At 34.7% G+C, this 27,444-nt stretch overlaps 1 protein-coding gene across 1 annotated transcript in view; it reads right to left on the reverse strand.

Annotated features, from left to right (window-relative positions):
• YTHDC2 (YTH domain containing 2) overlaps nt 1–27,444 on the reverse strand; it is an 88,252-nt gene that overhangs the window by 22,667 nt on the left and 38,141 nt on the right. Inside the window, exons 13-23 of the mRNA XM_027869213.1 lie at nt 26,066–26,244; nt 25,723–25,819; nt 25,440–25,527; nt 25,273–25,353; nt 20,584–20,666; nt 11,163–11,268; nt 10,308–10,427; nt 8,575–8,847; nt 4,670–4,796; nt 2,722–2,927; nt 952–1,147 (exon numbers count right to left, since the gene is read on the reverse strand). Of these exons, the coding sequence (XP_027725014.1) occupies nt 952–1,147; nt 2,722–2,927; nt 4,670–4,796; nt 8,575–8,847; nt 10,308–10,427; nt 11,163–11,268; nt 20,584–20,666; nt 25,273–25,353; nt 25,440–25,527; nt 25,723–25,819; nt 26,066–26,244 (1,556 nt within the window). The remainder of the gene's footprint in view (nt 1–951; nt 1,148–2,721; nt 2,928–4,669; nt 4,797–8,574; nt 8,848–10,307; nt 10,428–11,162; nt 11,269–20,583; nt 20,667–25,272; nt 25,354–25,439; nt 25,528–25,722; nt 25,820–26,065; nt 26,245–27,444) is intronic.

The raw sequence follows: 27,444 nt of genomic DNA on the forward strand, positions 1-27,444 counted from the left end.
GATGTAATTTAGTGGTCACCATGTCCCTGGCTTTCCAAATTTTTTTTGAAGAAAGCATTTATGATGTAGAATCACAAGTTAACCATGAAAACCATAAGTTGTGGTGTCTCTTAGTACTTATTCCAGATCCATACCTTCCAATATATTTTTCATCATTGTTGCATTGTCCCTACTTTCACCTTTGTACTGAAGTCAGTAAGTATCAAAATACATGTTTAATTTGCAGAGTTAGCAAATTCTTCAAAGAACTGTTCTATGACGTTGTCCCTAGAAACACACACTGGTGTGTAAATTAAAATTGTTTTCATGTTGGTCTTTTTGTGAATACTCACAATCACAACAGTATGAAATGATAATGTCCCATGAAATGATATTTCTTGTTGCCTTTGAATCTCTAATAAATGTCACTCCATCAATTCCTTTATTTGTATTTTCATGTGATACTTTTCTTTTTTTTAATCATTCATAATGAAAACGTTGTCATTGATATAATTCAGTTCTTCTGGTAGCATAGCTACTCCTTTGTCGCTGGACAAAGATTTCATATTTAGAGCTAAGTTAAAATTGAGATGGTCTAAAAGCTGTGTAATTCTTAACATCCTCTGCTCACTTTTCCAGAATCTTGCCAATGGCCCTACAGAAACTGAAGAACAGGGGTCATTTTGTATTTTTCTTTATTTAGTTGGTTGCCCTGTCCAATGAATTTATCATCAAACAGATGACTTGCTAATGATACTACTTAGTTAGGTAGGTCCTCAGAAAGGTGACTTATACTGTTGCTGGGATCATACTTGAGCCTTTCTAGTACAGTATGATCTTCCAACTGGGAATATCTTTGTCTCATGAGGAAACACAAAGGGCTAAACCTTTACACTGCAAGTTACACATAATGATAGCTACTGTGTTTGATTTTTTTACTTCATAATATTCTTGTTTTAATAAGAACTTTACCTCTAAAAGATGAAGGTTCCTGAAGAGCATTACTTGCCAATCTAGCTGGTCCACAAAATACTGAAACAGTGACAGGTGTCACAGCTGAACAACATCGGATATTGGCTATTCTGTGTGCTCTGGTCATTTCGTCATATATAAGCCAATCTGTGGGGAGTGCTTGAAGAGCTGCTGCTTGGCCATTGGCTGGAGGAATCTGTTAAAATTATAAAAAATAAAATTACATAAAATTATAAAAGTTAAAATACAATTAATTTTAAAAAATTAATTATGAAATTATAAAAATATCTTTGGAAAGAGACCAAGAAGTGCTATTGCTGGGTCAAAGGGCATAGGTGGTTTAAAAACTCTTTGGGCATAACTCCAGATTGCTCTACAAAATGATTCAATCATTTCACAATTCTGCCAACAATAAATTAGTGTCCCAATTTTTCCACATCCTCTCCAACATTTGTCTCTTTCCCTTTTTATCATATTAGTCAATCTGGTAGGTGTAAAATGATATCCCAAGGTTGTTTTAATCCGCATTTCTCTAATCAATAACGATTTAGAGCATTTTTTATATTAGTATAAATTGTTTTAACTTCACTAGAAAGCTGCCTGTTCATATTCCTCGACCATTTATTAATTGCAGAAATGTTTACAGCAGCTCTCTTTGTGGTGACAAAGAACTGGAAATTGCAGGGATGCCCATCAATTGGGGAAAGGCTGAACACATTGTGATATACGATTGTGATGGAATACTATGTTGTGCTATAAGAAATGATGAACTCAATGATTTTAGAAAAACATGGAAAGACTTGAATGAAATAATGAAGAGTGAAATGAGCAGAACCAAGAGAACATTGCATATAATAACAGCAATATTTTTCAGAAGGACTTTGAACAAATAAATTATTTTGTTTCTTATAAATACCCAAATTAACTTTAAAGGACAGATAAAGAAAGATGCTGTCTGCATCCAGAGAAAGAACTGATAAACAGAAACATACATAGAATAATTGTACACATATCTAATTTGTGTCTAATGGTAGCTATCTCTAGGGTGGGGTGTGGGGGAAGAAAAGGAGAAAAAAAGAAATTTACATGATAATTTTGTTACATATTTGAGTTGTGCATAGCAGATTTCTAGTTTCATGTACAATTATCTTTTTTATTGTATTGTTACGGAAATGCTTGTTTTATTCCATAAATTAAAAATAAAATTTTAAAAAATTATAAAAATATTTTAATTGCTACTCAGTTTACTTAAAGTGCTTTGCTTTTTTTTTTTTTTTTTTTTTTTTGGTTTGTTTTAGGCAATTGGGGTTAAGTGACTTGTTCTGGGTCACACAGCTAGTAAGTGTCAAGTGTCTGGTCTGAGGCTGGATTTGAACTCAGGTCCTCCCGACTACAGGGCTGGTGCTCTATCCACTGCGCCACCTAGCTGCCTCTAGTATATTCAAAATGTTAATGTTTTCTCATGAAATACATATGTATAGTAACATATACCCTATTATCAGAATCCCGAAACATGTAGTATTTCATAAGTTTTAAATGAAATAATATTTTTTATTTTAAAATAACCACTCTAGTTCTCTCATCCCTAGGTCTCCACCAAATTTGCTTTTTCCTGGTGTTTAATTTCATATATTTAATAAATATATGACTATAAATATTAAATATATTTCATAAAAACCAATTCTTGGCATTTTCATATTCTTGAGCTAAATTTTATTCTATTTATTCTGCTAAGTGAAATTCAAAAATGAAATCAAGAATGTAATTTACCTTTTTATATTGAGGTTGACTGAGAACAGAAGTTGGATGAAACCGTACTTTTTTCTCCTTTGGTCCTGTCAATACTACATTCTCTCTGTCCACATGAACTAAATTAGGATACATGCCTGCCACCAATGCAGCTTTAACCACAGCCCAATTCTCAGAGTTTGTGTTAACATCCCGAATGTCACCACCACCTCGTGCTCTAACAAAACCTAGAATGTAGAAAACCCATTTATACTTTATAAATGATTTCAAAACTAAAAAAAGCTTTCTCACAATAAAAATTATAACCCATTAAATCAAGTACACACACACAGACACACACACACAGATTTATGTAATATCCTTTTCTGGAAAACCTTTAAAATAGGAAAAAGTATTTCATAAGTAATTCTGTAACCTCAATAAACAAAGTCATAGACTCTCTGGGATTGTTTCTTAATCTATAAAATGAGGGGGTTTGATGAGATGTTTTCTTAAATGTCATCATTCTATGATCTCTGTAACATATTTTTGGGTCATCCAAGATGAAGGTAAGTAGTTGGGATTAAATGATGTCCTAAGATCTTTTCTATTTCTATTATTTGAAATATTAGTCCTTGACCTATCATTTACTAGGTACTACCAAAGGATACTACAAATGGGCAACTGAACATTTTCCCAGATCAAAGTAAATTATATATTGGCTACAATATAAAGTGAAATGTCAAAAGTTTTTTCTTTCCTTTATCCTCACCCAACACATCATTAAACTCGACTCCTTCATCCTAACAGTAGCATATCTATCTTTTGTCTAACCTGAAATCTAAAGCCTCGAAGTATTTTTCCTTACTGAACTGCAATCCTCAATAACTGATGCAAAGTAATTATCCTAGAGGGAAATAGAAACTTAAATGTTCTCTAAAAGAAAAAAAAGGCATTTGGTGCCATAAAGCAATTAAGTGGTTTTAAAAATCTTTAACAATTTTATTTTAATTTCCACAATGTCTTATTTTGTGGTGATGCTGGGTTCTCAAAGACTCTACCATAGGAACTTAAGTTCCAGCAGGTTCTACCATACAGGAAATGCTTCAAGTATTGCTCCAGAAAAAGAACGAGTCTTATTTAGGAACCAATGTGACTAAATTCAGAGAAGCTTATTACTAGAAAGTACTTTAATAATTCCAAAGCTTCCCATGAAAATAAAGGCCCATCTTTTCAATACCAACATTCTACTGGTGGTGGTATAAGGCAATTAAGACATGAAACACAAGTCTCCAAAGAACTGAAAATAAACATTTCAGAGGCCAATGGAGAAGTATATGGTGGGTGTGAGCAGGCTACAATATGTAACCAGTGAAAAACATGAAAGAAAAAACAGAGTAAAACAGGAAATATATAAAAACCTATCACATGGTACAGATAAAGGAAGACTGATGGACAGCCACAATGTTCCACTATTATCTTCTTAATGTCAGGCGAAGGCAAGGAAGGCCTTTAGCACATCAGGTAGACCTGTTTGGCAAATATACAGGAGGTGGGTAAGAACCATACATGATGAGAAGACATGGAGGTGTGGCAGTAACTTTCATCACTGGAAGGAACAAGCAAATTTTAACTTTTACAACCTCCCTGTCAAAATGTTGGCCATGAAATATTTGCTACAACATATGTGCGTATGTGTGTATATGGGGAGAAAAAGAAGGGACAGAGAGATAGAGGAGCAAGAAAAAATGCCAGTCACAAGTGGGTAAGTGTATGTTACTTTGCAGGTTTATCATAATTTCAGATGTTTCAATATCAATGAAAATGAGAAGACTAAAGACAGACAAGTAAAATTCCACAAAGCACTTTGTTAAATCTAATATGTGCAACCTAATGTGTATCCTGCATGGCAAAATAAGCTGTAACTGCTAAAAACATCACAAGTATGAGCGTGCTTATACTCAATATAGTAACTACTTTAAAACTTTACCTGACGCTCTAAGCTGACCCAGCAACTGAGTTCTCATGCCTATGATGATTTCCATGGTAGCTTGTGAGAGAAAATTCTTTTCACAAAAAGCTCGTTCCCAGCCATCACTTCGTGCTTTCTGCCATGCCTATAGAGAAGATTAAACAATACTTAATGAACATCTAAAATATGCAAGGCAGCAGCATTATTGAAAACTAAGACCTAATTTATCTCTCCAGTTTTGCTTTTCTTCTTCTAGCATTTTATTAACCTTTAAAAATTATCATAAGCTAGTTTGGCCTTCTTAGGGGTCTTCAAGAAGGGAGTCTCTTCATGTTTTAGTTGATCAGTAAGGTCCCTTTTAACTCTCAAATTCTTTGACTCTGTGATCCTCTAATTTATCAAATGAAGCAAAAGCTCCTTAACTTACTTGTTCATTAAATAGAGGGAAGGGCATCAATGACGTAAACGTGCTACCTGAAGTCCGAAATTGGGAAAGGTCCAACAATATTTAATTTACTTTTACTTTCTGCTATTGCTACTCCAAAAAAACAAAAATTCTACACTGTGACTGATACTTGATTCATTCTCTTGTCCTCCTCCTAGGGTTGGGGGAATATTCAATCTTCAATGAAACTTCAAAATAATATATATAGCAAAAATTTACAGCAGCCACTGTATCCTTAGGCCAAAGCCTTAACTCTCACCTTCCTTGAATGGAGCTGGAAAGCAAGGACTTTTGTAAACTGCCTATGCAGCAATGGAAAATGCTCTAGATAAACAGTAGGAAGCAGAGTAATAGCAAAAGTAGGAAGCTCCCAAAATGACAGAATCCTCTTGACTCAATTCCCTCTCTCTCTTTTCTAACCAAGTTCTCTGTTCCGAGGGGACAGAAGGAAATTAAGGTCAAAAAATGCTAAACAAAACATTATTTCAATATTCCTTCTACTGCTTATCTGCCTACAGGCAGATCATGGTATTTAGTAATCTAATGGCCCCTTGTTATAATGCTAATAATGTTTTGCATGTAACAGGCATATATAAATTTTCAACTATACAATAATTGTATTGGATTAAAAATTCCAATTAATTAAAAATTAAAAACCTGGATTAAAAATTCCTTTCAGCCACGTTCTACAATCTTAATCCAATGTTCTTTACATTGTACTTAAGATCCTACATCTTCTACCTCAGGAAGTGGCAAAACACACAATCTTCTTTTTCATATACAACTTCCCTCCATTTCCCATTTCTCATGCCTGTTTATCTCCCTGCTTCTCATATTCTACTTTGTTGTCCTTCTTTTACCATTATATTTTTGGTCACAACATGTAAGAATCTCTTTAAAAAATTATATTCTTGGTATCTTTCCCTGAAGTTCTACTCTACACTAAGCACAATGGCTGGCATATAGTATTAATAAATGCCCGCTGACTTGATATCTCATCATGGAAAGACATTCCTAGGTTCATGAAGGCTATAGAAATATTATACAAATTTTAGCAGGTTCTACTAAATTATAAAGGCTTCAAATATTAGTCTACCAACAGATTATATATGTCTTTCACCTAAGAACTAGCCTAGTTAAGAAGGGTTCATCACTAGAAGGTTAAGAGTAAAATGATTAATTTTCTCATTACAACTCGAAAAGACCATTAATTAAGGCATTAAGGTTGTTTTATCTACATTAGTTAGGGAGACCAATATGAGTGAAATCATAGATTCTTAAAGTATTGAAATACTATTTCTTACTTAACATATGCTATACAAACATATTAAGAGCCAAAAACATAAATATAAAGTTACAGGCCTAAAAGAAGATAATTGTGTTTGGATACAATAAGATAATGTTTATCAATAGATTAAAGATAAGTAGGCTGCTGGCTCTCTCTCTCTCTCTGTAAATGTGACTGAACACTTTTGAGATTTCAATTTTTTCTCCCCCATAATATGTATACCTGAAATCTGCCAAACTCCTAGGGGGAAAAAAACTAAAACTATTATCTTCTAAAGTTTTCAATAATCTTTTAGTTGTTGAATCCAATGGCAGTCCTGATCCTTCTTGATCTGATGACATTGTTAAGCCCCTTTCTCCTCCCAAATACTTTCCACTATAACAGATTTCAAAGATGGAATTAAAATTCAGCTCTTCCTAGATCTAAATGCAGAAATCAAGCCAATACATCACATTATTTCTCTAAAAACTCTGATATTTGAGCAAAAAAAAACAATGTCTTCTCCCCAAGCTCTGTCCTGGACACTCTTCTCTTTTCTTTTTACATCTTCTCACTTATCAGCTCCCACAGACTTAATTATCATCTCAATGAAGACAACTCCCAAATCTATAAATCAAGTCCTGATCTTTCCTGTTAATAGTAGTTCCTCTTCAACCACCTGCCCACTAGACATCTCTAAGAGGTTGCCTTATAAGTATCTTAAATTCAACATGCTCAAAATTAAACTCATCATCTTTACACACAAACCTAATCCTTTTCCAAACTTCCCTATGATGTCTATGGATACCACCATTCTCCTAGAAGTCCAAGTTTATAATCTCACAATTATCCCCTGACTTTACTGGTTCCTTCATCCCACATGCCCAATCAATGGCCAAATCTTGCTGATCCTACCTCCATGTCTCTTGCATCCATTCTCTTCTCTATACTCACCAAGACCTCATTTTCGTTCAGGCCTCCTACCTCCCAGTTGGTGTAATATAACAGCTTCCTTCCTGGACACTCAGTTTCCAATCTCTCTCCTCTCCAGTTCATGTTCCATACAACTGTCAAAATAATCTTCCTAAAGCACAAGTCTGGCCATGTCACTTCACTGTGACATGAACCTTCCAACATTTCTGTATTACCTCTATTATAAAATACAAACCCCTCAATTTGGCATTTGAGGCCCTTCACAATCTGACTGTAGCCTATCTTGCCAGGCTCATTTCATATTGTTCCCATTTGGTGTAACCCTACATTTCAGCCACACTGGCCTACTTTTTGTTCCATAAATTTAACATTCTGTGCCTTTATAAAAAACTTGCTCCTAGAACGGATTTCCATCTCCTTTCTACCTCTTAAAATCCCTGGTGTTCAAAAACTCATGTGCTACCTCCTGTAGTAGGCTTTCCTGACCTTTCCACTATCCCTAATTGCTAGTGTTCTCTTGTTAGTAAGCTCCTTGAGAGAAGGGACCTGGTACCTAGGACAGTTCCTTGATACATATCAAATACCAAACAAATGTTTATTAAGTTGTGGGCTTGGCTTTGGAAAACTGTCTGAGGTTCAGAGAGGTCAAGTGGCATGCCTATAATCACAGGGCTAATAAGTGGCAGAAGACAATTCAAACTCAGCTCTTCCTGTATCCAAGAACAGCCATCTAGGCACTAAATCACACTACCTCTCTAAGGACTATGGTATTAAAGCAAAAAAAGACACTAATACTCCTTAATGCACCAGCTATTGTCCAAGGTATTATTGTTCTATTTTTTGAGATTACTATCATTAAAATTAAGGTTAAGGTAATACATGCTTAAATACTTTAAAAGAGCTGTAATTTCATGAGTATAGATATTTCCCCTCCACAAATACTTATCACAAGTATTTTACACCTTAGTAGATAATTTCATGAGTTTCTACAACCAAAAATATCCATCATCTCATGGTCAACCTTCTAGTGATGAATTTTTTGAAATTTAGGCATGCTAGTACTCAGAAGACACCATTGGGTTAATACTTAAAAGTCCTTGCAGTTTACTATAAGGGCTTTGTTGCAGCACTGCCTTAACTTCCAACCACCCAGTATGTACAACATAGGACTTCAGCAGAATAACATATGTAACTAAACACTTTTGAGATTTTAAGTTTTTTCTCCCCCATACTATATACACCTGAAATCTGTAAAACCTGTACTCTTTCCATATATACCTGAAAAGCTCTCAGAAGTGCCATATGGTCGCTAAAGGTGCCTGCAGTAAAACGTTTCCTACACAGCATGGCTGCACGCTTTTGAGAAGCTTGTGTGGGTAGCACAAAAGGATCTCTATATGCTAGAGTACAGGCAATGGTAAGGATAGGGTCCAGACACTTCAAAACGACAGCACACAAGACCATTTTACCAAGGTGAGGTTCTACTGGCAAGTCAGCTAAATGATATCCAAGCTCAGTCAGATCTTCCCAGATATCCATGGCATCTATGGTCTAAACAAATGACATAGCCAAGTTTAATTGGATGTTACTGTTATATCCAGTTAGTCATACTAAACAAAATTATATACTCATATTAAAGAAAACAAAATATTTTACTGCTATTTCCCATACTCAAAGAATATATGTTGGAAGGGACCTTCAAGGTCATCTAGTCCAACTCCATAATCAATGCACAAATCTTGTCTACAAGATCTCTAAGAAGGGCTCATCAAGTCTTAGTGAACAACGTGAGTGAGGAGAATCTTGTTTCTTTAAGAGGGAGCCCATTTTATTTTTTTAGACACCACTAAACATTAGAAAGGTCTTTCTTATACCGAAACAAATCTACCTCCTTATAATCGTTATGCAGTGATTCTAGTCTCTCCTCTACAGCTAAGTAGAGCTAAGTTTGATCTCTTTTCCACATGGCTACTTTCAAATGTTTGAAGACTGACTTATTCCTCTATCTTCTTATCAGAAACATGGCAATTTGCTTCAAAAACACTATAATTAAGATGTGAAATATTTTTTATTTTATTATAAATAACACTTTTACTTAAACGTGAATAGTTTTTATTAACAATGTGAAAGAATGTTCCAAATCACCAATAATATGAAAAAAGCAAATCAAAACAAGCCTGAGATTTTACCTCACACCCAACAAATGGACAAAGGTGATGAAAAAGGCAAGTAGTCATGCTGGGATTACATATGCTAGGCACACTAGTCTATCGTTAGAAGAATTATGAAGTATAAGAATAATACGAATTACAAGAGTTACCACTATTTTGGAAAGTTACTAGGCATATACCTCAAGAAAGTCACAAAAAAATGTTCCTATATACATCAAAATATTTAGAGCAACACTTTTTGTGTTGGCAAAGAACTGAAAACAAAGTAGATGCCTATTGATTAGTAAATGACTAAACAAACTGTAATATATGAATTGAATGAAACATTACTATGCTGTAAGAAATTATAAATATGATGAAGACAAAGAGGTATAAAAAGACTTACATGAACTGATGCAGCGTAAAGCAAGCAGATCCAAGAAAGCAATATACCCAATGACTACAATAATGTAAATGGAAAAAGAAACAACTACAAAACAACTGAAAGTGAGTATTACAAAATTACAAAGAAGTAGACTCAAAGAGATACAAGAAGACACCTTCTACCCTCAACTTCTTTGCAGAGGTGGGAGGTCCATAGTTGTGGAACACTATATATTTTCAGATTTTTTTTCATTATATTGATTGGTTTTGCCAGTTGTCTTTTCTTCCTCTTTTTTTCTTTTAAAAAAATACTCTTTGTTATATAGGACAGCTCTCTCTGGGAAGGGAATATGGAAGGGTATGGGGGAAATGTAGGTGATATAAGATATCAATAAAAATGTATTTTTAAGAGGTACAAATTTATACAAGAGAGTACAAAAACAATTACAGATTAACCAATACTATTAAGATGCTTACCTTGAGCATTTGAACAGCATTTCTAACAATCAAAGCTGGTGGAGGTTCTGGGGCTTTCATAAGAAAGTCAGCAATGGGACAGTTAATAGGTGCTAATAGTTTGGTATGTAAACAAAGCTCCTGTAAATCAAAATCAGCAAACATATTTTGAAAAAAGCAATAAAATTAATCTCTAACATTGACTTTTGGAATTTTGTCCACTCACCAAAGCAGCAAATTTTTAAAAATGAGCTCTAAAATAAAATTTTTAAAAATATATGGTTTTAAATTAAATTCTAGATTATATCTTATATGGTAGCTATAAGCATAGAAAAAGCACACCCTATAGAATTTGACAAGTGCCTAAAAATAAGTGCTGGCTTACCTTCCAGGGGTGGAGGGGGGGCTCTTTGTAGGATCAGGTTTCCTACAATGTTGAAGTGGCAAAAACTGATAACATAAAGATGACCTAGTGTACTAGAACCTAGGGAACCAATGTACTTCTGGCATTATCCCTTAAAAACTAACAAAGCTTCTTTTACTTGAAATGACTTTATCTATTTATTTGCTAAAAACAATTGAGAACATAAGAGAATCATACAGAAATGAACTTATGAAATGCGTTAGTGAAAAGCTGTACATAAAGTATTTTCTGTAAACTGAAACTACTGAAAATTTACTACAGAAATGATAGCATTAACTTTCCAAGAACACTTAAAGGATGAATTTTCCTTTTGTAATGCAAATAAACACTCTCTCAAATATTTGTTTTGTGAGTTTAGAATTTCTGTAATTATGTTTTCTTAAAAATAAATCATATCTGCATGCTCAATATCAGTAAATTCTATTGTTCAAAGTTTCCAACCAAATTCCCACCTGCAGTGGCATTCTCAGAAGTTCTGGTGTCTGAAATTCCAACATATTCTGAAATCGAAGTCTGCTGAATAGACGAAAACAGATTCCAGGCTTACATCGCCCCGCTCTTAGGAATAAAATATTAAACAGAAACTGAGTATACAAATATGATTAAGTTCAAAAAAAAAACCAACAAATAATCTGTCCCTTAATGATACAGATATGGAACATAAAGTGGCTTAAGACTTTTCAAGTAAATGTTTCCTATATAAATCATGTTGGCCAATAAGATCCTTTCAACTAAAATACTTATTATCCTAATGAAATTCAAAATTAATGTTCAAGATCACCTGACTTCTTTGTACATCATTTACCTAACCAGTAAAAAAATTAAGTTTAAGATCAATTTAATTTAGTAATTGTAACAGTTCAATTCAATTACTCAATGACTACTTGATCACTATTTCTCTGGGCCTCGGTTTCCTCATCTTTAAAATGGACTAGATAATCTCTAAGGCTCAATTCAATTTAATTCAGTAATGATACAGCTCAGAATAAGCTGAGGCTGTCAAGGTAAGCAAGAACAACAAAAGGATATCTTTAACTATAGTGGGAGAAAAAAGGAGGATCAAAAAATAGGTCCTTTGCTTAGGGTAGATAGAACAATAATAACTGACAACAGAGAAAGTAGACTTGCTCTGTTCTTATTTTTGTCTTAGAAAATGAACTTTACACTGGAAATAACAGAGCAAAAATAGCTAACACAGTTGATAACCAAGTCATATAAGAAGACAGTAAGAGAGCACCTATCTTGCCTTGATTTTTAGTTATTTAGCCCAGATAAATTACATCCTTCAGTCCTGAAAGGACAGGTAGATCTGGCTGCTGAGCCACTATCAGTTATATCTGAAAGATCATGGAAAAAGGGAAATGAACCATGAGAATAGAGAAGGGCAAATTTCTGGATTTTCAAGAAGGATGAGGACAGTCTTGATTATAATGGTTTTAGAACAGTCAGTATGACTTTTAGTCCTAGAAAATAATTTAAATGAATAATTTAAAAAATGGCCAGTGAACATCTAGAAAAGGAAGGAGGGATTATAAAGGCATGGCTTCACTGAGAACAAGTTATATTGGACCAATCTCATTTTGATTTTTAAAAGACTATTAAACTAGTAAACTGGGAGAGTGCCATGGCTATACTTTACCTATATTTAAGCCTAGCTTTCGATAATGCAATTTCTCTGAAAAAGGTAGAGAGATATAGATTAAACAGTAATGATACAACTGGATGGATTCAAAACTGGTTGGATGGCCAAACTCAAAACAGTAGTTGTTAAAAGTTCAATGTCTATGTGGAAAAACACCTCCAATGGGGTACTCTAAGTATCTGTGCTTGGCCCTGTGATGTTTACATTTTTATTAATGATTTAAGTGAAGACATAGATAGTATGGTCATCAAGTTTTGCTTATGAGACCAAGCTGAGAAGGACAGCTATTGTAACTGATGAAAATATGAGGATCCAAGGGAGATCTGTATATGGCAGGTCCCCAACCCCCGTGCTAGCACATCAAAATTTAACAGGGTTATTTTTATATGTGGGGACAAAAAACAAAACAAAAACAATTTCAGAAGTACAATGTGGAGGAAGGCATGGTTAAGCAGCAATTCTGAAAACAGCGAGTTTTAGTGGATTGCAAACTCAATATGAACCAGAGAGGGAAATGGCAGCCAAAAAAGCTAACGTGATCTTGTGCTGCATAGATCCAGGAATAGGAAAGTGATAATCCCACTGTACTGTACCCTTATTAGACCTCATCTAGAGTACTATGTTCAATTCTAGGTACCAGAGTATAAGGGGTGATCTAAGAGAGAGGCTTCACTTACAAAGAAGAAAATGTATGTTATATCTGGGGCAGCTAGATGATGCAGTGGATAGAGCACTGGGCCTAGAGTAGTCTTCCTGATTTGAAATCTGGCCTCAGACACATACCAGCTGTGTGACCCTGGGAAAGTCATTTAACCCTGTTGTACACAGTTTTCTCATTTGTAAAATGAGCTGGAGAAGGAAATGGCAAACCACTCTAGTATCTTTGCCAAGAAAACCCCAAATGGGGTTATGAAGAGTTAGACATGATTGAAAGGAGACTCAACAACAAAAATGTTCAAATACTGTCTCTGACACTAGCTGTTACCTTGCACAAGTCACTTAACTTCTTTGCCTCAGTTTCCTCATCTGTAAAATGAAGGGGCCTCTATGACTTGTTAGGTACTTTTTAGCTCTGAATCTCTGAGTCTTTTAAAAGTTGTTGATAGTGTCCAGAGGAAGACAACTAGGATAGGCCTAGAGCTCTTGTCATATGAGGTTTTATTCAAGGAACTGGGCATAGATAAGAAAAGACTCCAAGGACATGTGATAATTGTCTTCAAGTGTCTGAAGGACTAATATGTGGACGAGCAGTTAGATTTGTTCTATTTGGCACCAGAAGACATATCCAGGAAAAATGGATGGAAGTTGTAAAGAGGCAAATTTAGGCTGTATTTCAGAAAAAAACTTCCTAACAAGAAAAGCTATCAATAAGTGGAATGGGCTGCCTTGAAAGGTGAAGTGTTCCATAGCCTTGGAGGTCTTTAAGCAGAGGCTAGATGCCCGCTTGTCATGTATTACTACATATTCCTTTAATGTATGAGTTGAACTAAATGGTCACTTCCACCTCTCTGATTACATGATAGTTTAGGTTCCTTCCAGCTTCAAACTATAATTCTATGATTATCAGCTATCATATTTCGTTAATCTCCTCTCCTATCCTAAGATCATCCTGTCCCACAATCTAGGTTCCCCAATGGCATTTGATTCTGAGAAATTTGTTCAAAGTTTTTCTTTTTTCATTATCTCATTCCATTCTACTCTTACCCATTAAACCATATACCTCTATTGTTCAAATAGCTCTTAAAATCATACTTTTACTATGAAATATGACTCTTTTACAGATTAAACAAAAGTAGAAACTATAGATTTTCCTGAACCTATGTCATCTGGTCTTATAAGTCCCAATTAACCTTTGATAAACACATAATGTTAACATTTTTATTTTCCTTTTTCAATCCATATTGTTATTTCTAAATAATATTTGTTAGCTGTTGTCTTATATTCTTCCCATGTAGAATGTTTTCTCAGTGTCATCTTCCTCTTCCAAAATCCATTTCCAGGCACTTTCTCCTCTGATCAAGTATTTGATACCATTCTGATTTCTCCTTCTATTTGTGCAATACTAATTTGTACAGTGAAAGCTAGAATAATGTTGCTAACTTTTTAAATTACTAGAGGGCAAGAATCATATTTTTCCTTTAATACAAATCCTTCAATACAAAACCTAAAATTCCATCACATAAAAAGGGTATTTAATAAATGTGTTTGATAAATAATGTGCTTATTTAAAATAGTAAGCTATAATACAGTTTATGAACCAACAACTTAAAAACATAAATGACTGAAAGAATCTCAGTTATTAATACACTTCAATAAATACTGTGAAGTAGTCTTAAAGATTTTATAGACATGAGAAATTAGGTATGGGTTGATAATTGCCTATAACTACCTGGCTGCCCTTTTCTGGTTAAAAGCACCAAAAAGCTATTCCATTCTTCTAGAAGCCTCCCTTGAGATATCCTGAGTTTCCTTAAAATCATCATTTCCAGCATGGGTATCTTCTATAGGTATCTGATCAGGTACTGTTATTCTTATCAACTTCAAGTTCTTAAATTGCCATTATCAATTTCTCAAGTAGTTCATTGGATTTTTAAAGTAGCAGAATTTACTTTTATCAATAAGACTAGATTATCATAAAAACATGATCAGAATTGTCACATTTTGCTGTTATGTTGTCCTTTTTCTAATTTCTTCTACAAATGTTCCTATGATAATCTGTTTTGCTGGACCTCGTGCCAAGGTTTGTACAAGCTGATTTTCTCAATTGCTTTTCTCCATTTTTGTGAGGTCATATATATCCCATCACCACCGTCCCCCATTTCCTCTACAATGTTTCACAACTGAGTTTTCACTTTAACTTATGTTGCAATTTGCTGCCAGTCTCTTCTCTTAGCAAAGGTATTGTCTGCTGAGTGAGATGGATTCTGAGCTCTTTCAAATAATTAATAGATTAGAAAGTGTTGTGAAAAACTCTCCATAAGAATATGCTTAAAAGATGTGTTGTATTTACTATTGCATAGTACATAGTTTTATAATTAAACTGTCAATAATTAACCTTTGTTAAGGTGGTTGATGTTTGCAAGAAAAAATGATCACCCTGAGAACCCAAAATTGAAAATGTCCAGAAACAGCCAAAATCCACAGCTTCCAGGTCAAAGAAAAAACATTGCAAGAAGCCAGAAAGCAAGCATTCAAGGAAACAGAGCGAGGATCATAAAAGGATAAGCTTCAGTTCTTATAAATGAAAGGAAATCCTGGAATACCACATAACAAAATGTGGAAGAAAAAGGTTTACAATTAAGGAAAACTTATCTGCAAAACTGAATATAATCTCACTGGGGGTAAATGGACTTTTAAAATCCTATCTGAAAGCCAGGATCAAAAAAAGAGCCTAGACATAATCTTTCAAGAAGTTATCAAGGAAAACTGTCCTGATATTCTAGAATGAGAGGGTAAAATAGAAACGGAAAGAATCCACCAGTCACCTCCTGAAAGACATCCCAAGAAGAAAACTCCTAGGAATATTACAGCCAAATTCCAGAGTTCCCAGGTCAAGGCGAAAATATTGCAAGCAGCCAGAAGGAAACAATTCAAGTATTGTGGAAACACAATCAGGATAACACATGATTTAGCAGCTTCTACATTAAGGGACTGGGGGGGCATGGAATATAATATTCCGGAGGGCAAAGGAGACAGGATTACAACCAAGAATCACCTACCCAGCAAAACTGAATGTAATCCTTCAGGTGAAAAAATGGTCATTCAGTGAAATAGAGGACTTTCAAGCATTCTGGATGAAAAGTCCAGAGCTGAATAGAAAAGGTTGAATTGTTTACAATCCTGCATGGAAAGATGATATTTGTAACTCATGAGACCTTTGTCAGTATTAGGGTAGTTGGAAGGAAAAAATATATGTTATGTGTGTATATATGTATATATGTGTATTCATATGTATATATAGATATGTATGTGTGTATATATGTATATGTGTGTACATATGTATATATGTGCATGTATGTGTGGGTATATATACACACACACACACATACACACAGATAGACAGAGATAGAGAGATAGATAGATAGATAGATAGATAGATAGATAGTGGGCACAGAATGAGTTGAAGATGAAGGGGAGATATCCAAAAAATAAAATTAAGGAGTGAGAGAGGATTATACTGGGAGAAAGAGAAAGGGAGAGGTAGAATAGGGTACATTATCTTACATAAAACAGAAAAGAAAAGGCTCTTACAGTGGAGGGGAAACGGGAATGTGAGAGGGAATGAGTGAATCTTATTCTCATCGGATTTGGCTTAAGGAGGGAATAACATACACACTCAATTGGGTATGGAAATCTATCTTACCCTATAGGAAAGTTGGGGGGGGGAAGGTGACAAGAGAGCAGGGGGATGATAGAGGGGAAGGCAGATTGGGGGAGGGGTAATCAGAAGCAAACACTTCTGAGGAGGGACAGGGTCAAAAGAGAGAATAGAATAAATGGGGGGTGGGATAGGAGGAAGGGAAATACAGTTAGTTTTTTACAACATGACCACTATGGAAGTGTTTTGCATGACTGCACATATATAACCTGTATTGAGTTGCTTGCTTTTTCAATGAGAGTAGGTGGGGAGGGAGGAAGGGAGAAAATTTGGAACCCAAAGTTTTAAAAACACATGTTAAAAAAAATTGTTTTCACACGCAACTGGGAAATAAGAAATACAGGAAATGGGGTATAGAAATCTATCCTGCCCTACAGGAAAATTGAAGGGGAAGGGGAGGGGGGGAGATAGAAGGGAGTACAGATTAGGGGAAGGGGTATTCAGAATGCATGCCATCTTGGGTTGGGAGGAGGGGTGAAATGGGGAGAAAATTTGGAACTCAAAATTTTGTGGAAGTGAATGTTGAAAACTAAAAATAAATAAATTTAAAAAAAGAAAAAGAAAAAAGAAAGAAAAAAGAACTTATAAGTATCACTAAAGAGCAGATCTGAGTTGAATTTTTGAAACAAAAACACAAGATAAGACAAATTTAGAATGTTAAACACACTTGAGCATCCAGAAGGGAAAAAATGATGATCAAGTGCTTACATTATAATATGTGGAGAAGACAAAGGTATCTGCGCAAAATCCCAAGGGTCTAAAAGTGGTTAGGTTCTATTTTGTTGTTTTTAGGAAAGGAAAGAAAAGGAAGGGAAAAGTTAATAAAATGTTAATGAAAGATATAAAGAAAGGGCAGCAATTTAACTCTTACTCATAACTGGGATTAATCATGCAAGTAATATTCATTAAGTGCCTACTATGTGCCAGGTGCTGTGTTAAAGCACACAGGTACTATACTAAATGTGGTGTTACAAAGAAAAACGAAAACAAAACAAAAAGTCAGGCCTTGCTCTGAAGCTCTCATAAAAAGAGTAAAAAACCATGGAGGTGGAACTGGGGAAATTAGGCATCTCATGAACTGTTTGGGCAAAGAAGGGTTGAAAACACACACACACAAAAGTTTACAAGGAAGAAAAGCAAATGACCATGAAAAGTGAATGGCAAAACAGAAATTGAAGAGAACAGATAGATCCATGGAGGCAAAATAAACTTCAACTATGGAAAATGAATCATAAAGGGGGATTAAATAGTAAGAGGATATAAAAATCAGGGAGGAGGTCAAATTGAGTGAAGAAAGGAGGGGCAAGGGAATGAAATGAGACCACTTCAATTAGGGATTACTAATATCAATCCCATTCTGTTTCCTTTTCCACCCTTTGCTCTTTGTAAAGTTGGGGTGGGGGAGGCAAGAGACAACTGTAAGAGGAAATAATGGAAGGAAAGACACAATAAAAATCATAACCATGAACTTATCCATAAAATAGAAGGTAGCAGAATAGATTAGAAAGCAGATTTCAACAATATGTTGTTTACAAGAAACAGACTTGAAGCATAAAGATATACAATGACTGAATTAAACTGAGGAGCTGGAAGAGAATTTATTATAGCATATCAATCTAAAAATGTTTGCAGAGGTGTCAATCATCATCTCAGACAAGGAAACAGTGAAAATGGACATGGTTACAAAAGATAAAAGCAAGGAAGCTACATTATGCTTAAAGGCATTATAAATAATGAAATACTATCAATATTTAGAATGCATAAACTGAATGGCATATCATTTACGTACTTTCAGGAAAAGCCAACCAAACTATAGGGAGAAATATATAACAAAACTATAATAACTGAGGACCTCAATGTGTCCCATTCAGAAATAGAAAAATATAATAAAAAGACCGCAAAAAAGGAAGGCAAGGACCTTTTAAAAGTTAGGTATGTTGTATCTTGGCAATTAGTGAATAAGGATCAATGAATAATATCTCCTACTTTCCCCAAGTCTCTTGACAAAAAAGTGGTACTTTCTGCCAAAGTAACTTCTTTACAATTGTACTTGATCCTATCCCCTTCCATTTTCTCTAGCAGAATACAGCCTAAATCATTCCCTGTCTCTCTCAAATCTTCAAGCTCTCTCCTTCTACTAGTTTCCTGCCTATCATATAAATATGCCCATGTCTTTTCCATCTTTAAAAAAACCTTCACTAAACTATACCATACCCTTAAATGTTATCTCTCTCTTTCACATCTCAGCCAAATTCCTTGAAAAAGTCATCTATACACATTACCTACACTTCTCAATTCTGTGTGGTCAAACTCTTCCCTTCTAATTGGTATCTGTGACTCAAGTCTCTGGCCTCTCTAATTCCTCCTCCTCATGTACTTTATGATCTAGCCAAACTGACCTTCTCCCTATTCCTCATATAGGACATACTACTTCCAGTTTCTATGACTTTGCAATGGCTGTAAAACTGAAAGTGGAAAAACAGGTTGGGTGCTAAGCTGGGAAGGGCTTTAAAACTAAATGGAGATTATATCTGATCTAAGAAGCAACAGGAAGAGCAATTGGAATAGAGCAGGGGAGTCTCGTGTTCAAATCTTCAGTTAAGGAATATCACTTCAACAGCAATATGCAGGATGGACTACAATGGTGAAAGACTTGGGGCAAGGAAATCCATTAGGAGGCTACTGTAGTCATCCAAGCAAGAGGTGATGAGGACCTGACCTCTGATGATAAAGAGCTTTATGAGTACAGAGAAGGGATCACATGAGAGATACTATAAAAGTGGAAACAGTAGTACATAGTAATTGAATGTATAGGATATGAGGTGTGAGGGAGAGTGAGGGGTTAAGGATAATGTTGAGATAATTATTAACGGGGAAACTGGAAGAATGTTGGCATCTTTGACAGAAATAGGGAAGTTTGGAAGAGGGCTGGGATTGTGGGGGAAAATAATAAATTCTGTTTTTAGTATACTGATTTTAAGATGTCACAAGAACATGCAGTTAGAAACGTTCAATAAGCGGTTGTGACATCAGATTGAAATTCATGAGACGGGGCCTGAATACACAGCTCTGTGAATCATCAAAATAGAGATAAACTGAGGTAATTAAGAGAGAGTGTACAGAATAAGAGAAAAAAGCTTAGGACAGAGACTTGGAGACAACCCACAGTTAGGGAGTGATTCAAAGAAGGAGCAATCAGACAGGTAGGATGAGAACTAAAAGAAGAAAGCCTTCAGTGAATATCTATATATCCTTTGTGAAGGACTTACAATGAATAAGAATCACATGAGATGAGAAGGCATAGAGGTGTTTCAATCTCCATCCATGAAGAAGTAAATTATTGATCCAGTAAGGTGATTTTATTCTTGCCATTACTTTTGCATTTAATAAATCAAAGCATATCTTAGTATCACATTTCAGTTAACAGTTCATCTAGTCCAGGGATTCTTTCACAAATCTGTTTTCTTTTTAATATTTTGACAACTGTATTATTTCAATTTAATTGGTTTCCTTAGTAATCTTATGTATTTTATTTTATGCATTTAAAAATATTACTCTGACAATGAGTCCATAAGCTTCACCAGAATGAAAAAGGAATCCTCGACACAAAAAAAAGGTTAAAACCCTTAATCTAGTCCAGTGCTCTAATTTTATAGGTAAGAAAACTGAGGCCCAAAGAGCCTAAGTAATGCACAATGTCACAACGAGAGTGAATGATAAAACTGGATTTGATTACAGTTCCTCCAATTACACTTTATTGCCTCTTACATCCAAGTTTCAACATCAATTTTTAACATTAACATGCAAAATTAGTATCTTAAATTTAATAAAATCCACATTAAATACACATTACCTGCCTTTTCTTTGGATAGCACTGGCTTTTGAAATCCACACCATTTTTAGCATCGTAACGTAATTCAGGGCATCAAAGGATTTCTGCAATATTTAGTTCAATTCAAATACAAAAGCATGAAAATCCTTTAACAAGGAATAGTAAAGAGTTTTATTACTATATGTTAATACATAATCCTTACTATCTCTCAGAAATAGTAATGGAAGGGAGTAATATAATAAATAATCCAAAATTCTTTTCTAATGAGCACCATTGTGAACAATTCCACTCAGGAAAACCATAGTTACAATGCTGAATTGCTTGGTGATCTATTTTGGTGAAAGAATTTTATCATTTCTCATAATTGTTGCATAATGCCCTAGACTAACAATTCCCCTTTATAAATTTACTTTTTGGTGGATTACATTTTCCCGGAGAGTACAGAGAAAAAGGTCTAAGGATTTGGTTCATGTTTATTTGAAATACTTTTCTTTGTGGCTAGGGCATGTTAGGAAGAATGAAAACAATCCTTATTGACCAGATCCCTTCCCCAGAATGAAGAATTCAAACTTCCTTCTCTTCTAGCCTTTGCTAGGCTTCTAGTGCAACAGATCAACACAAGATACAAAAACAAATAGGATCACAACATCAAAATACAGTAAACACTACTCCACAGTGGTCATAAACCTTCAAAGTTCCTCAAATTACAATTAACTGCAGAGATACAAGCTATTTCCAAGGCATGGATTCTAAACTACAACATGGCCCAGTGGAAAAAACATTAGAATTAGAAGGAAGAAGCATTTTTTTGTGCCTACTATGTGCCAGAAAATGTGCTAAGCCTTTTACAAATAATATCCCATTTGATACTGACAACAGCCTTGCAAGGTAATTTTATAGTCGAGAAAACTGAAGCAAAAAGAGGTTAAGACTTCTCCAGGGTCACATAGTAAAAGTATCTGAGGCTGGATTTAAACTTAGGTCTTCATAAACAAAGGCCCAGCACTCCATCCACTGAGCCACCTACTCTGCCTCAAATTAGAGTCAGAAAGCAGAATCTGAATCCTACAGCACTTCACCAGACAAAAAGTGGCTAGCCTTCACTGCCTTTCACTCCACCTTGGACCATACAGAGATTCTAAGCCTCTTTAAAAAATGTATTATATATTCTCTTTTTTAAAAAATTTTTTTAGGTTTTCTTTTTTTCCCAATTTATTTTTAGTCTTCAACATTAACTTCCACAAGATTCTGAGTTCCAAATTTTCTCCCCATCTTGTCCCTCTCCCCACCCCAAGACGGCGTGCATTCTGAATACCACTTTCCCTAATCGGCCCTCTCTTCTATCTCCCCCCCCTTCTCTCATCCCCTTCTTCTTCTATTTTCCTGTAGGGCAGGATAGATTTCTATACCGCACTGCCTGTATAACTTTACACTCCCTTACAGTAGAGTTGTATTTGTCTATGCCTTAAATCTCCTTTAGATCAAAAGATCTATGAGGAAAACAACTATGTTTATGTTATCTCTGGATTTCCCTCACAGAATGTTCTGAATTGAATTTGCTGAATTTGTATAAAGCACTCTATAATCATAGCATATAAATGTAAGCTATCATCATTTTTACATCAATTGGCTTATAGCTTGCTTATAAGAAAAAACTTATAGCTTTTTCATTTGTATAACATTTTATATAATAAGGGAAAAAGTTTCCATAATATAGTTTAAATAAAATTTTTTGTAAAGGCATTGCTTACATAATACAAGAGAATGAAACATTTCCTGCTTGTTCACTTCATACACAGAAATATATTATAAATTTTTGTTGTTCTTCCTGAGACGTTTCACTCACGTCCAACCCTATGTGACTCCATTTTGGGGTTTTCTTGGCAAAGATACTGGAGTGCTTTGCCATTTCTTTCTCCAGCTCATTTTACAGATGAGGAACTCAGGCAAACAGGATAAAATCACTTGCTCAAGGTCACACTGCTAAAAAGTGTCTAAGGCTGGATTTGAACTCATAAAGATAAGTCTTCCTGATTCCAAGCCCAGTGCTCTATCCACTATAATACATAACTGTGCTTATGTTATTAATACATAATATTAATATAGCAGTCTTTAAACCCAGGACGTTTAAAATTTTCCTAAGTAATTTCTAAATATTTTCGTAACCGGTATAGAAAAAGGAGGGGCAACATGGGACAGTGGAATAAGTGCTAAATTTGGAGTCACTGGATCTGGGTTCAAATTCCAGGTATATCCTTTACTACCTGACCTTGGGCAAGTCATTTCACCTCTGAGACTGTTCCCTCTTTAGCAAAATGAGGAAACTGGATTATTAACCTCTAAGGTACCTTTCAGTTCTAACCTATGAGTCTAATCTAGGATCTAGGATCCTTTACTTACAAAAATATATTAAAACAATTTAAGGGATCTAATTGGTTACCAATAATATTTCATCTATAATAGCTTAATTTTCTTTTCTTAGCAGACAAAATCATTATAAGATAATAGAATTTGCATTTTTTGTAATTTTAATCCTGTTACAGTAAATTTCAGAAAACTGCCCAAATTCTTTCACATTAGAATTGTTCTAATATTTCTAAAGATTAGTTCCTCAAAGTATCCAAAAATTGAAAGAAAATAATCTTAATGAAGCTTAATTATGCCCTCTAGTGTACAGATTCAATATAGACTTTTTCAATGACATGGAAAACTTTTCTACAATAATCAATTGTTTCTACTACTGTTTAATTGAGAAACATTCCTGTAGTTTTCATTAATTGTCAGATTTTTTTTCTATTGAGTTTTCCATACAATATGAAAATTGCCACTATATGGAAAGAGCGAACTGGGAAGATAAAGTTTCATTTGTTTTTTTGGTTCTTTTAAGAAAAAGAAGGCTGTTACTTCTAGTAACCCACCTAGAAAACTTCATTACCTTCGTTACCATTTGTCATTGTCCAAATGAAAAGTTTCCACAACTAAATAATATCCTTACTTTTCTCCTTACACAATACTAAACAATTAGATGTCAATCTCTCCCCCCACCCATATTAGCAAATGACTATTAATGTACAATTAAAAGAGATAAGAATTCATTGTATTTAAGTATTTATGGTAGGAAATTCTGCTCTGAGATGAGCAAATTGCTATTACAATGGGTCAATATCTGTGACCAAGAAAATTTTTATTATAGTGAATTCTGGTTGTAAGAATATCCATTAGGTTCAGATTTGATCTATTACTTTATTCATGATCTAAGTGGTGAAGTGATTCACCATCAATCAACAAGCATTTATTAAGTGTCCATTTCGTACCAAGGGCAGCTAGGTGTCACAGTGGATATACTACTGGGTCTGAAGTCAGGAAGATTCATCTTCCTTAGTTCAAATCTGGCCTCAGACACTTACTAGATGTGTGATTCTGGGCAAGTCACTTCACTTTGTTTGCCTCAGTTTCCTCATCTGTAAAATGAGCTGAAGAAGGAAATGGCAAACCACTCTAGTATCTTTGCCAAGAAAACCCCAAATGGGGTCCTAAAGAGTTGGACAAGACTGAAACTACCGAACAACAACAAAAATTTGTACCAAACATTTTATTAAGTGCTAGAGATCTAAAGACAAAAGCAAAATAGTCCCTGTCCTTCAGGAGTGAACATTCTAACAGGGGGGAAAACATATACATATATGGGTATATACAAGATACATGTGAAATAGGCATTTAGTAAACTTAAGAGAGGAAGGCACCAGCAACTGAAGGGACCAAAAAAGGAACAAAAGGTTTCAAGTGAGTCTGTAGAAGGAAAAGAGGGATTTCCAGAGGCAGAGATGAAGATGGAATAGGAAACATCCAGTACAAGGGCACAAGGAGGGAAGATGGAGCATCATGTGTGAGGATCAGCAAGTATGCCAGACCACAGAGTGTCTGCAGGGAAGTAATGTAGAAAAAGACTGAAAGGTCAGTTGGAAATGGGTTGTGAAGAGCTTTTATCCATTTGTTAAATGCAAACAGAGTTGTTTATATTTGATCCTAGGAGTAAGAGAGAGTCACTGGACTTTACTGAATAGGGAGGAGTTATGGTCAAATGTGTGCTTTAAGAAAATAACTTTTGTTGCTTTTGTGGAAGACAGAATGCAATAGGGAGAGATTTAGATAAGACTAATTTGTTGTGGTTTAGTTGTTTCAGTTGAGGCAAACAGGGTTAAGTGACTTGCCCATGGTCACATAGCTAGTAAGTATCTGGGGCCAGACATGAACTTGGGAAGAAGAGTATTCCTGCTTCCAGGGCCAGCACTCTATCCACCGTGCCACTTAGCTACCCTAACACTAACTAATAGACTACTGCAATATAGTACTGGCAAGAGATGATGAGGGCCTAAACTAAGATGTGGTGCTGTGAGTAGAGATGGGAAGGTGTGAGAGATGTTCTGAAGACAGAAACAACAAAATTTGAAACTGACTAGATATGTGGGGTGAGTCACAGTGAAGAATCAAGGATGACACCAAAGTTATGAACCTGAGTAAATGGTTGTATTCATCCTTGACAATAGTAGGAAGTTTAAAATACTAGAGTTTAAGGGAAAATCTAATGAGTTGTTTTGGACAAACATGCAACACAAAACATACAACAGGCAACTGGTGATATAAATATGACTGTCATATGCACAAATGATAACTACATACATGGGAGCTAATAACAACAAAAAAACATACCTCTTTCACCTTGCCAGAATCAATAACAAAGACAACATCATTGACTGTAATGCTGGTTTCTGCAATATTGGTAGAAAGGATCTGCAATAAGAATATTATTTTTAAAGTAATGCTAGAAATAGAAAAAAATAAATAAGAATGGAAATGAAAATTTACATCATACTTACTATTTTCCGAATACCCAAGGGTGGATTTTTTAGTACCTTTTTTTGATCAGATGTTTGCATGTTTGAATGAAGCATAAAGACTTGATACCTATGGGCAACAAAAAGAGACAGTGTAACAGTACATTAAATAAGATTAACAATGAACTAAATAAGAAAACTTCAGCTTTACTCAGATAAATCACTTCACCTTTCTTGGCTTCAATTTCCTCTCATCTATAAAATACATGGCTTGAACTAGATAATCTCTAAGGGCCATTCCAATCCTAAAATTCTATGATTCTACCTATGTGCATTATCTGCAAAACGCTTGTCATCAAACAGAATGCGATCCCTCAGTCCAACAATTTCATCATATCCAGGCAGGAAAATTAAGATTGCTCCTATGGGAAGAATAAAGAAAAAAAGTTCAACAAAACTTAATACAACTTCAATCAAACAAGAAATATTTACCAAAGGTCTATCATATGAAACAACCAAAGGATATCCGATTTGTAATACTAAAATAATTTTTGGGACTATTCATGCATTATTATATATAACTTCACATAAATAATTTGGAAAAACAAGAATCACCTTAAAATAGAATTATTTTATTTCCTTAAGTTTAACATATAGTACATATTTACCAGCATCACAGCTATGGCAGATGTTATAGAGAAGGTGCATGATCAAATCCAAGTCCACTTTTTCATCATCAAAGCTGTGATGATATGCTTTCAATAATTCTCTGTCTTCTGCACTGAGATCACTTCCATTTGCTTGGACTAAGGAACTTTCATCTAGATTTCCAAACTCTAACGAAGCACTTAAAAAGCAAACAGAATTAAAAAAAAAGCTAATTTCTCACAAAAAAGCAAATTTCAAAAGTCAGTACTCTCTCAACATTGTATTACAATTTTATTTCACCTACTACCATACTGTTCAATAGATGGTATATTCACATAACCTGATGATAACTGCTGTCTAGGGTTTCAAAGGCACTTGAAGTCCCCTTAAAGAAACATGGCATAGAAGATACGGTTACAGCTTGGAGTCAGGAAATCCTGAGTTCAAATTCTGTCTCCAACTCTTAATAGCTGTGAAATCATGAGACAGTCACTTAACTTCTCTGAACTTGAGTTTCCTTGTCACTAAAAATGGAGACAATATCTGTAGTAACAAATACATGTTAGGCTCAGATACATAATGTATGTAAGGCACTTTGCAAACCTAAAAGCGTTAAAAGCCAGGCTTTTTGTACAAAAAGCGACACCAACTATTACTGCCACTTTAAGGTGTGATAAAATCAGTATTTGTTTTAAATAGGCTGTGCTGCTGATTTCTCTTTAAAGTGGCAAGGAAGCTGACCATAGAACTTGACGACATCAGTAGGGCTTGCCAAGAAAACCTTAAATGGGGTCACAGAGAGGCAGATACGACTGAATAACAACTTTTAATAATGCAATATGTAATGATAGGATGTTCTTTCTTGTTAAAAAATAAAATTATATACTTATTTTAAAAAATTGACAAAACTAAGAGTAAAAGAAATTTAATTAAACTTTGACATGATTTTGTAAAAAAAAAGTAATGGACATTCACTAAAAGACAATTAAAATGATTTAGTTTGCTAAATAGTTGTTTGTTTTTTAATTAAGAAGGTGATCTAAATTAAAGTTTCTCTAGTGGCAAATAAATGCCAGTTCTGTGCCTTTTTTTCCTGCTTTCCTTCTGATTTTGCAGTAAAATGATTTGTTGAAATAGCTGTAAGGTAGTGGAAAGAATACTGGACTTGGAGTCAGAAGACCCGAGTTCAAATTTTGCTTCTCACCCTTAACTGACTACATTATCCTAAGTAAATAATTTAATTTCTCTGAGTCTTAATTTTCTTATTTGCAAAATGAGAATGATAATATCACACCTCCAGTTCCAAAGAGCTGTCATGAGGAAAGTGCTTTGTAAACCTTAAAGTGATATAAAAATGTGAATCATAACACAGTCTCCACACTGTTGAAATCGCAGGAGC

This window comes from Vombatus ursinus, unplaced genomic scaffold, assembly GCF_900497805.2.
Source record: "Vombatus ursinus unplaced genomic scaffold, bare-nosed wombat genome assembly UNPS02014792.1, whole genome shotgun sequence".
Classification (NCBI taxonomy): domain Eukaryota; kingdom Metazoa; phylum Chordata; class Mammalia; order Diprotodontia; family Vombatidae; genus Vombatus; species Vombatus ursinus.